The 12,425-nt window shown below is 45.9% G+C and overlaps 1 protein-coding gene across 1 annotated transcript; it reads left to right on the top strand.

Moving 5' to 3' along the window:
* Nucleotides 1–989: 989 nt before the first annotated feature.
* On the top strand, nt 990–11,354 carry LOC113451531 (olfactory receptor 10G6-like). Its single transcript, XM_087917280.1, has 2 exons — nt 990–1,903; nt 11,282–11,354. Exons 1-2 carry the CDS (start codon nt 990–992, stop codon nt 11,352–11,354), a joined length of 987 nt encoding a protein of 328 aa, XP_087773406.1.
* The last annotated feature ends 1,071 nt before the right edge of the window (nt 11,355–12,425 follow it).

The following is a 12,425-nucleotide window of genomic DNA, read 5'->3' as shown; positions in this document are numbered from 1 at the left end:
ATTCAAACGAACAAAACAGAAAGCAGCCGTTTCACAATTAAATCAAACGGAAAGAAGTCTTACAAGATAACGGCTGGCAGAAACCACAGCATAAATCTTTACTCTGTCCGGCAAACCAGTCCTGGCAATAAATCTTCAGCCTCAGAGCTCTTTGCTGTAACGTCTTCACTCAAATAGTTATTTTGTTCCTGGTGAAATGTACCAGCCCAGCTGTGTCCTTTTATACTCATTAAGGCAACGTGCTAATTTACTGACTTGCCCTTCTCATTCGCTCCAGCTGATTTTGCCTTTTCAACCGTCTTCTATTTTTTACATTTAACCACAAATTTTCCAAGTTCTCATCTCCACTAGAAGACTCTCTCAAAAGTACCCTGTCAGCCATTCCCGGCTGTTGATCAGATAAGGAACCAGAGGAGGTCAAAGGTCCTGACAATTCTAATACATCAGGTCTGTCGTCCTTTGTCACGTCCATCTCCTCATCCTGGTTATCAGTCCAATCAGTAAGCCAGGCCGGTTCATATTGTTCTGCCATAACCTCTTCACTTGAACTCATATCAATCACAGGAGCTGAATCCAAGCCCGGAGCCACAACAGATATGTATCTCTCTTCTCCTCTCCTTCTCTCTCCTTTCCTCTCCTTTTCTCCTCATCCATCCATCCACTATCTATCTATCATCTATCTATCTATCTATCTATCTATCTATCTATCTATCTATCTATCTATATCTATCTATCTTTATTTCTCTTCTCTCCTCTCCTTTTCTCCTCATCCATCCATTATCTGTCTATTTGTCTATCTGCCTGTCTATCTATCCACCCACCCACCCACCCCACCTATCTATCTATCTATCTATCTATCTATCTATCTATCTATCTATCTATCTAGTATCATCTATTTATCACTTTGAACAACTGATGTGTTTTTGTTCATTTCTTTTGCAGAAGAATCCTTCCCATCATCAAGCTGGTACCCTATTTTACTTGTCCATATGGAGTGTGAAAATCAAACAGGGGTTTACTATTTTATCATTGATGGTTTCCCTTACCCTCATGACCTCCAATTTCTTTTGTTTGTCTTCTTTCTACTTATCTATCTAATGACCTTCTTAGGAAATCTCCTCATTCTCTTGGCAGTGGTCCTTGAACCCCAGCTTCACAAGCCCATGTATTGGTTCCTTTGCCATTTATCCTTCTTGGATATGACCGTATCCTCTGTAGTGGTACCCAAGGTGGTGGCTGGATTCCTGGAAGGGGGCAGCATCATCTCTTTTGGTGGCTGTGTGACTCAACTGTTCTTCTTCCACTTCCTGGGATGTACTGAGTGCTTTCTTTACACTGTGATGGCCTATGATCGCTTCCTGGCCATCTGCAAGCCACTCCACTATGGCAACATCATGAACCACAAAGTTTGCCTCTGTCTCTCCTTGGGAACCTTGTTTGGGGGCTCTGTGCACTCGATGATACAAACCACCCTCACCTTCCATTTGCCCTACAGCCGTGGCAATCAAGTAGCTTACATCTTCTGTGATATCCCAGCTGTCTTGAAATTAGCCTGCACTGACACCACACTCAATGAGATGGCCACCTTTATAGACATTGGTTTCTTGGCCATGACTTGCTTCCTCCTTATCATCACGTCCTACATCTACATCATCTCAACTATTCTCAGGATTCGTAATGCTGAAGGACGACATCGGGCATTCTCCACTTGTGCCGCTCACCTCACAGTTGTGGTGACTTACTATGTTCCCTTGGTGTTCATCTATCTCCGTCCAGGGTCCCAAGATCCATTGGATGGAGTGGTAGCAGTCTTCTACACCACAATTACTCCACTCCTAAATCCCATCATATATACCCTTAGGAACAAAGAGATGAAAAATGCATTAAGAAAACTCTGCCTATGACGTTTGCTGACACCCAGTTGAGGGCTTCATTCTTTTTCATCTAATAAAATCATTTAATTATTTTTTTGGATCAGGAAGGGGCAAGACAAAGAAACCCAGTGTCAAGGGTCATTCATAGATTACTTGAGGATGAAGAGATATTTAGAAGAACTAAAATTTTGAGGAGAAAAAAAAAGAATTGAGGAATTGTGGCTCTAAGAAAGGAGCAGAAGAGACAAGAAGTCAGATTCTGTCAGAATCAGGAATCACATGTTAACTTGCATTTCAAAGATTTATTGCTCAAGCCTATATACAAAAATTTGGTCAACTTACATTGTACTAGATTGTGTCAGAGAAGAATCAATGAATTCAAGAGGATTGGGCTTGGACTGTTTGTGTCCATGTGTCCAATTCTAAGCTGATGACATACTTAACTCTGCCTTCTAGTTGTGCTCTTCTCCTACACTTTCTTTTGGAAATTTCAATTTCTTTCCCTCCTGCCAATGATTTTTGAATTGTTTGAAATATTTTATTGCAAGGAAACAAACTGATGGACAGATTATGACTAGGGATCTCCAGTGTGCAAATATATTCTTCACTGAATGAACCAGTATCCAGAGTCTCAAACTGTTCTCCAGATGATTATGTCTGGCTTCTGCTCTCACATGTATCCCAGTGATGTCATGAAGAAAACATCAAGCTGCTTCTTGTCTAACTGAAACTTCTGAAAATTGACATCTTGACTATCTTGAAAAAACAGGCTTTCCCCTTCTTTCCATGCTTCAGCAGGGGGTTGCCCTACAAGATTCCTTCCAACTTTTTATTTTGTTGTTCTGTTAAACCACATTGAGATTTGAGATGCAGATGGTTCAATAATCACTTTTTAAGATAGGCAGCTATAGAAATCAATCACTCAATGAAACAAACAAACAGGCTGAGAAAAGTAGGATTGACAATGGCAGTATGAAGATTTATTGCAAAGAATCTTAATTATTAATGGTCAAAGTAATTTGGCAGTAATTAAGGAATTCAAGGTTGGCTGGACTTAAATCTCTTGTGGGTATGAAGGAACTCATGACTGATGACACATTTGACCCTTCCTTCAGGCTTAGACTGATTATCTCCTACATCAGGTATCAAATTCAAGGCCCCGGGGCAAGATCTGGCCCACAGGGTACTTAGATCTGGCCCCTGAGCCCACCCTGATAACAGCAAAGGAGCAGCCCATGGTGCCTCTGTTAGAAAAAAGGGAACTTGGGAGGTCTTCATTTTGGGCCATGATGACCTCCTGCAACCTTTGCCAGCAAAAATGGAGCTCGGGAGGGCCATCTTGGATAAAAATGGAGCCTTTATAAGTGACATTGAGCTGGCCACACCCACCCCAGCCTCCTGAGGTCAAACACAACCCTGATGCAGCCCTCAATGAAATCAAGTTTGACATCCATGTTCTACATCATGTGTGACTGAGATGGGTCAATTTATGAGCCATTGTCTTAAACAGTTGCGGCATACAGTTCAAGACAGTAAACATATATTTACTATTCCTGGTTTATAATTTATCAACAATAAATTTAGAATTTATGGCTCATTTATTTATAAATAAATATTTTTTATTTATCATTGATTGATACATGTGGAATTGATTAATTATTGATAAATTTGCATTTATGATAAAGTGATAAAGATACATTTTAACAGGCATTGATAAGTGTGTAATTTAGAGCTGATTGATGCGGCTTTGCTCCGCATTAGGAGGGCTTCTCATTGAGTCCAATGCATCAAGAAAGAGACCAAGCCGGTTCAGTCTTGGATGAGCAGCCCCGAACACACGCTCAGGGGAGCTCTTTTATTGAACACACATTGTTAAACATCACAAAAGAGAAAGTTCAGTCTACTTTACATGTTAAAAGAGTGGGGGGTCTCAGTGGATACATTGTAGAGCCCAATCACAGTGCTTAAGGGATACAAAGTAACCAATCCGCGCCTGCAGTCCAGCCAGTAGCCCAAGGTGGGCAGCATCCTTTTGTTCCTGATACCTGCTTTCAGCCTACATGAGGTCTTGCAGGTATCAAAACTCCTTTGCCTACGTGAGGCTTTGGCATATGCCCAGGCTATTAGATGTGGATTCGCTGCTGCATCTCCTCTATTTTAGTTTTACGCAGAGGGATTTCTTCTGGTTCCTCGCTATAGCCCATACAGAAGCCCGTGCGCATGTTCTCATCGGGGTCCTCTGAGGGTATAGCTTTGTACAGAGATTCTTTTTCCCAGAGGGCATTGACCTGTGCAATGGCGCGTTTTTCTGCTAGCAGTGACAGACTATTGCAGCAATAATACCTATGAGCGCTACTATAGCTTGTAATCCTGGCAGTTTTGGGAGCCAGGAGCCAAAGATATTTTTGAGGTCCATACCTCGCCATACTTGATCCGGATTGTAGAGTTAATTGTCGCATCTCCAGTAGTTAACTGCGCTACGACTTTGCCAACCTTGTCAATTTGAAGACAGCAATTTGTGAGATTAAACCTTCCACATACCCCCTTCCTTGGCTAATAAATAATCCAAAGCCAAGCAATTTTGGTAGACAGCTGTGCGTAATTTGTCTGTAGCAGTTGCAAGAGTGTTTAGAGCCTTATCTATTCGTTGACCTGCTAAATCTAAGACAGCTTGCAAACGAATGATTCTATTAAGCATATATATGGGGGTCCTGTACCCATAAGACCCGCCTTGGGCCCAAGTAGCCATGCCATAGGTGCAGACGATTCTTTCTGAGGTCCAGGTGTCCCCTGTGTATCTGATTGGCAGGGGAAGCCTGCAAAAAGCATTGTCGGCTTTCCTTTTTGCAAGACAACATGTCATAAACAGGGATGCCTAGTTCCTGCTTCACTGAGATTGGAAGGAGGAAGAAGGAAGGTCTTATCCATCCCAATACATGACCCTTGCCAATCTGCTGGGAGGGATGGGTAGGCTAGGTTGCCGCAGATCCAATACATGTCATTGGGTGCAGTCCAGTTCTGGGAGGATGAAGTGTCCCTGAGATAAGGGAGGAGGTTGTGTTGAATTTTGTGGGTGTGGTAGTAGCATTATCAGGTGCTGTCCAATTCCGGTAGGAGATGTCCCATTGACCTAAACAAAGGAGATGTCCTACCGGAATGGACCCGTTTCGGGAGAAGCAGTTTCTACCGATTAGATTGGTAGTAATTGTCCAGATAAGGGGTCGGGGGCAGTTCTGGCTGTTATGTTTCCTATAGAAGACATGTTGTTGAACAGTGATGGCGAGGCTTCTAAGGCTTGCCATGGCCACTGTTCTCCTGTGGTGGTTCCCCGCAGACAAAGCAATTGGTTATTGCAAGTTGTTTTGCAATTTTTTCTGCCATGTCCATGAATAGGTTTTTTGCTATTATGCTGGTATCAGGGCTTTATCTAACTTTCTTAAATTATTATACACCACCAGTCTAATGATGTTTCCTTACCCTCATATATCACTTCTGTTTTTATAGTAATGTAGGTGTTTGGGTCTGCTCCTATGCCATCAATCCCTATACCATAGGTATCCTTGGCGGGGTGTTGTCTGGAGATAGTGATCTCACCTTGTTGTCCTTGGTAGACCCTGATACTCGTTTAAAATGTGACAGATGATTGCAGCCTGAGTACCCTCCCCCAGTGTAATCACAGACACAAGACCAAACCGAGCATTCAATGGAGCCCCGCAGAGATCCAATGATTAGGGTTTCCCTACGGCCCAATTGATGGGCGTGGGACACAAATACTTATGATCATGAGCATATTTGGTTTTCCAATGATCTGACCCACAAGGATATCCTCGTTTGGAACAAGCAATGCAAACATCAAAAGTTAAGACAATTGGGTCAGTACCATCCTTAAGCACAGTGGTGTGATTTAGGTAGTAAAGTTTTCCCTCCCCTTCAGGATCGGCTCTGCCAGAGGCTTTTGAAGTCCGCCCACAAAGTAACATTGAGGCAAACAGCCATCTTGGGGTCATAGCAAATAGTTTTTGAGTTCATTTTGCATAACTGATACATAGTCCCATTATTCTGGCAAGTTTTCCCAGTAGAAAGGCATCTCTGTGGTTGCTGGGTATGGTAAATGAGAGTCAGTCGAGTGAAGCCTGCTTGTGTGGTTTTGGTCAAGCAGGAGTGCAGTCATCTGGTTTGGTGGGTTTTTGTAATCTTTTAATCCTATGCAGCAAAGGGGGTTCTGAATATGAGTGTCAGGCTGATTCACGAATTGTCTCATGCGATGATGATGAGGTGAGCGAGTCTGAGGATTGTCCAGGAGCTGTGGGTGTTGCATGTAGAATCATGGAGGCGTCGACCTGAACAATAGTAGGCGGTTGCAGTAGGATGGGATATGAGAAGTGTAGGCTCGAGGGGATTGTTCAAAGGTGTTGACCGGAAAGAGGCGTTGCTGGAGATGTAGGACCATGGCTGAGGAAGCGTTGACCATCTGAGATAAGGGGAAAAATGTTCCAGGATGCAGTGCAGATCAGCAGGAGGGGGTGTCTGGCGTGAAGCAATGCGTTACTCTGGATGGAATGGAAACTTTGGAGGCATGTGCAGCAAGGAGGAAGAGGAGGAGGAGGAGGGTCAGCGAAGCAGCAGGGCAGATCATGTTGATATGTCTGCAGCTGGTGGTTTGCTACCTTGGGGTGGAATGGTCTGACGCGTGCCGTCCAGGAACCCACAGGACACGATCTGGAAGCTGGATAGCTGCGTAGCCGCGACCCCAGGTGAGGAGATCAGCAGGACCCTTCCAAGCAGGGTCTGGCAGTTGGCGTGTAGTATACCTGTGGTTTGGGAGAATCAGGAGAGGGGTGGAGGAAAAGTGTCGCTCCGCTGCTGTCATAGCAGGGTGCCAGAGAGATTGAGGAAATTAAGTGTATAAAGGCAAAGATTAAGGGTGTTTTGCATCGCCGGGAGGCCAAGGGTTTTTTCCCTTTGGTCAGATGTCGTTCTAGCGCTGTCTTTAAAGTTAAATTGGCTCTCTCTGCCAGGGCTTGTCCCTGGCTGTTGTAAGGGATCCCAAATTTGTGGGTGACCTGCCACTTAGAGCAAAATTCTGACATAGCCGCACTTGTGTATGCAGGACCATTGTCTGTTTTTATTTTGTTTGGGCGTCCCAACGATGCAAAGGTGCGAATGCAGTGGTTAATGACATGTTTAGAGGCTTCTCCTCTCTGCGGGGTTGCCATTATGAACCCTGAATAAGTATAAATTGTGACATGCAGGTATTTTCCAGGGGGCAAATGGAGGAAACTGAGTAATGTCCATTTGCCATATTTCACAGGCTTTCAACCCGCGGGGATTTACTCCTAAGGGGATGGAATTGGCTTGTTGACTGCAGGTGGGGCATTGCTGTCTGATGGCTGAGGCTTCTGCCATGGTAAGGTTAAAATGTTTCATGAGGGCTTTGGCATTTTGATGAAAGTAAGAATGGCTTTCCCAGGGAGTTAGGGTGTGCGTGGTCATAATACCTGCAGCCGCTGATCAGCCACGCCATTGCCTTCCTGGAGAATTCCTGGGAAAGGCTGGTGGCTGCGAATGTGGGCTACAAAGAGAGGGTGTTGTCGTTGCGCAACAAGCTGTTGCAGTGTAACAAAAGAGAGAGAAGGTTCTTGTCAATAGCGGAGAGAGGTAAGAGTCGTGGATGGTAGAGACTATTTGGGTAACATACAGTCTGTCCAAGACTGTTGAGGGGTTTGCTGAAATTTTGGAGGACTAGTATGGCTGCAGCAAGCTCAGCCCTTTGTGGTGAAGTCTGCACAGGGGTGGTTTTGGTGTGCCATGCTCCATTCTTTTGCCAAGCGCATGCCCCTCGTTCCCTGCTGCCATCAGCAAATATAGTCAGGGCACTGACCAAAGGTTGTTTGCTGATGGGAGAGGAGAAAGGAGATGGGTATGGTTCGAATGATCTGAAAACGTGGGTCAGCGGGTGGGTGGCAGGACACTAGCCCAGGCCATTCGGATAAGGCCAACTGAAGCTCCTGGGAGTTTTGGAATAGAGGTTCCCAAATTTGCAGCAAGAAGGGGATAAAAAGTGTGGAGACATCTATCCCCATGAGTGCTTTTGTGCGGCTCCTGCCCTTTACGATTAATTGAGCCAATTGAGCTGGTTTGGAAGTGATGGAGCATCGGGGCGTGTGGGAGAGATGGATCCACTCTAAGAAGTGGAGCTTTTGGTTCTTTGGGTCACTGCCACGGTCATGAGCCTTGGGGTGGCTAGAATGACCATATCTAGAGGAGTATTGGCAGCGGCCCTATCCACCCATATTCTCGTATGTTCTCTTCTATAAGGGTCAGCGCTTGAAGCTGAGGTTGCTGCAAGGATATTTTGTCAGCGGGCCCTTTCCCCAAGTAAGGGCTTCAACAGCGGAGAAAGAGTGTCAGTGGTTAGTGGCAGGAAAGGTCGGGCCCAATTAATGGTGCCCAGATATTGTTGAAGCTGAACCAGGGTAGGTTGAGGAGGCAGAGAGAGTGAGGGGAGTGAAGGATAGGCAGTAGTTGAGAGCATTTTATAGCCTAGATATGCATAGGGAGTCAGCACTTGTACCTTTTCAAGCTATGTGCAAGCCTCCCTTTGCGAGGATGGCTTTCAAGAAAGAGAACGAAGCAAACACTGTACCTGGGGGTCCAGGAGCAGCAACAAGGATGTCATCCATGTAATGATACACCAGAAATTGTGGATAGGCAGAACGATAGGGTAACAGGACCTTATTTATATAGTGCTGACACATGGTGGGGCTGTTGAGCATGCCCTGAGGTAGGACTTTCCATTGAAAGTGAGAGGAGGGAGAGGAGTTATTCAAGCGAGGCAGAGTAAAGGCGAACAAGGCGCAGTCAAGTTCATGCAGTGGGATAGAAAAAAAACAATCCTTTAGGTCAACAACCATGAGATCAAATTTTTCAGGGATGATATTGGGATTTGGCAGACCACATTGTAATGCCCCCATTGGTTTTATAATCATGTTCAAGGCCCTCAAATCCTGCAAGAGCCTCCATTTCCCTGATTTTTCTTCACAACAAAAATGGGGGTGTTGTATGGGCTGACAGATGGTTCAACATGCCCTTTGACAATTTGGTCCTGGACAAGTGATTGCAAGGCTTCTAATTTGTCTATAGTGAGGGGCCACTGATCCACCCAAACAGGCTCTGTGGTTTTTAGTTGCAGCCGCAGTGGGGTTTCAGTGGAGGATGCCATTAGTCTATGATGAGTTTTGCAGTAAGTTGAGACATGAGATCACGGCCCTGCAGGTTAGTGTGTAGTGGTAGCACCAAGGGTTGGAGGTAGGCAGTGCGAGAGACATCAGATGAACTCACCGGTAGCCAGTGTTTGCTACGGTGGGCGTGCTGAACTCCTCCCACTCCCCGAAAAGCCGGGGCAGTTTCCAGGGGCCAATCATCCGGCCACTCAGCCGTTTGGATGACACTAACATCAGCTCCAGTATCTAAGAGACCTGAAAAGACCTTATCATTGATTGTGAATTGTAATACAGGCCTGGCTTGTTCCATAGATTGATGGACAGCGAATGCCCAGGCATCTTCAGTTTTAACATGTACTGGAACAGCAGTTGCCACTAGTTCTCCCTTGCTAAATTTTGTGGGAGTATTTCCAATTACCGCTATGGCAACTGAGGAAAAGTCATCGGAATCTCTCAGAAATGGAGATGCAATAATTCCTTTTGCCATGAGGTCCCGGATAGGATAAATTATGAGGGGCGTCATGGCAGGAGGGATGGTTTTCAGACACGTGGGGAGAAAGTACACAGTGCCTGGGATGTCAATTTCCATATCTTCAGAAGCAACTAATTGGAAAGATATGGTGTCAGCCTTTGGAGTGGGGCTGGCTGACTGCCCCCCCTCTAGTTTCCCTGCGGTTGGGGGGGTGCTGCTGCGACACTGGTTTGCCCATTGGTACCCTTTTTTGCACCTTGGGCAAATTGTTTTTGGCTTGTTGTTGTTTTGTGGATTGTCCCTAGCCCTACATTGTGCTTTGAAGTGGCCTGGTTTCCCACAATTGAAGCAATTCCCAGCTGGCCTGTTTTGAGAATTTGCTTGCTGCAGGGCCATTGCCAGGTGTTCCATATTGTAGGAAACAGTCCCCATGATTCTGCAAGCCTTTAGATAGTCCGAGAGGAAGCCCCCTCAGGCAGCCAGAGGCTGCAGAATCCTTTTGCAATCCTCATTTGCATTCTCAAAGGCTAATTTCCACAGAATCTCTCTGCGGGCCTCTCCATTTGAAATTTGCCTCTGGACAGCCTTTTGGAGCTCCTCTATGAATTCAGCATAAGGCTGATGTGATCCTGGGTAATTTTGGAAAAGGAGCCTATGGCCCCAGAGGCAGGATCATCGACCTTATCAAGGGCTTTAATAGCAATGATACTGACAAGGGCGAGAACTCGCTGTGGGATCGTTGTCTGGGATGTTAAGTCAGCGAATCGCCCATGCCAAAAATTTGATCTGCTTTTGAGCCATGATCATGAGCAACTTTCTCAGCTTCGGCATGAAAGTCTGATTCCCACACAACGTACTGCAGTCCTGTCAGTATCATTCGGAAGAGGTCTTTCCAATCTTGGGGTAGCATAAAAAGGAGGTGCTGATGGTGTTAATGAGACCTCTGACATACGGTGCCTGAATGCCATACATGGCCACAGCTTGTTTTAAATCTCTAATTAATTTCATGGATAAGGGTTCAAGCCTAGGCACCATATTCCCAGCTCCATCCCCCACATATTCTATGGGGCAGAGGGAGAGCTCCTCTAGGGTAAGAGAGCCTCCTTGCGCCCCTGTGCCATGACTTGTGCAACTGCTCCCATGGGTGTCTGATCCCCCAGGATTTAATTTAGGAGGAACCGAGGGTTCAGGAGCTGTGGGGGAAGAGGCTTCCAGTGGGAGAGCGTCTTTGGTTTTGGTCTCAGCAGCATAGGGAGGGGGACCTCCCGCGGGGTGGTGGTGCCAGCGTTAGTCAGCGCTGAGCTGTGAACTTTTAAACATTCCATAATTATCCGCCAGGTGGTTAAAATCTTTGGCGGAGCCCTGGGAGTATCATGAAAAAAGTCACCCAAACGTTGCCCTGTGGAGACTTTTAAGGACCCCTTTTCCGGATAAGCCGGACACTGCGTGTGGATGTACTTTAAAAAGGGCTATGAGGTCCTTTTTAGTTGGAGCCGGGAGCGTTTTGCCCTGACTCCTAAGAATCAAAATTGAGCTCTTCGTTAATTCCTTAATTCTTGCAGATACACCATCTGCGCTTTAGAGAATTTCCCGCCCATACTCACCTGAAGGAGGATTTTCTCCTGGGAGGGATCCGTGACACTAGATGGCGTCCCTGGGTTGCAACTGGCTAGTCCGGCCGGGTGAGATGGGAGGTTGAAGGCGGGCGGGTCTGCTTCTTTTCAGCAGATCACATCCGGGTCACCAGATGCGGCTTTGCTCTGCATTAGGAGGGCTTCTCATTGAGTCCAATGCATCAAGAAAGAGACCAAGCCGGTTCAGTCTTGGATGAGCAGCCCCGAACACACGCTCAGGGGAGCTCTTTTATTGAACACACATTGTTAAACATCACAAAAGAGAAAGTTCAGTCTACTTTACATGTTAAAAGAGTGGGGGGTCTCAGTGGATACATTGTAGAGCCCAATCACAGTGCTTAAGGGATACAAAGTAACCAATCCGCGCCTGCAGTCCAGCCAGTAGCCCAAGGTGGGCAGCATCCTTTTGTTCCTGATACCTGCTTTCAGCCTACATGAGGTCTTGCAGGTATCAAAACTCCTTTGCCTACGTGAGGCTTTGGCATATGCCCAGGCTATTAGATGTGGATTCGCTGCTGCATCTCCTCTATTTTAGTTTTACGCAGAGGGATTTCTTCTGGTTCCTCGCTATAGCCCATACAGAAGCCCGTGCGCATGTTCTCATCGGGGTCCTCTGAGGGTATAGCTTTGTACAGAGATTCTTTTTCCCAGAGGGCATTGACCTGTGCAATGGCGCGTTTTTCTGCTAGCAGTGACAGACTATTGCAGCAATAATACCTATGAGCGCTACTATAGCTTGTAATCCTGGCAGTTTTGGGAGCCAGGAGCCAAAGATATTTTTGAGGTCCATACCTCGCCATACTTGATCCGGATTGTAGGTTAATTGTCGCATCTCAGTAGTTAACTGCGCTACGACTTTGCCAACCTTGTCAATTTGAAGACAGCAATTTGTGAGATTAAACCTTCCACATACCCCCCCTTCCTTGGCTAATAAATAATCCAAAGCCAAGCAATTTTGGTAGACAGCTGTGCGTAATTTGTCTGTAGCAGTTGCAAGAGTGTTTAGAGCCTTATCTATTCGTTGACCTGCTAAATCTAAGACAGCTTGCAAACGAATGATTCTATTAAGCATATATATGGGGGTCCTGTACCCATAAGACCCGTCTTGGGCCCAAGTAGCCATGCCATAGGTGCAGACGATTCTTTCTGAGGTCCAGGTGTCCCCTGTGTATCTGATTGGCAGGGGAAGCCTGCAAAAGCATTGTCGGCTTTCCTTTTTTTG

Source organism: Pseudonaja textilis, chromosome Z (assembly GCF_049901715.1).
Source record: "Pseudonaja textilis isolate UNSWEBS1 chromosome Z, rPseTex1.2, whole genome shotgun sequence".
NCBI lineage: Eukaryota > Metazoa > Chordata > Lepidosauria > Squamata > Elapidae > Pseudonaja > Pseudonaja textilis.
Note: the sequence above shows the minus strand (reverse complement) of the source record. Positions and strands in the feature narration are given on the sequence as shown.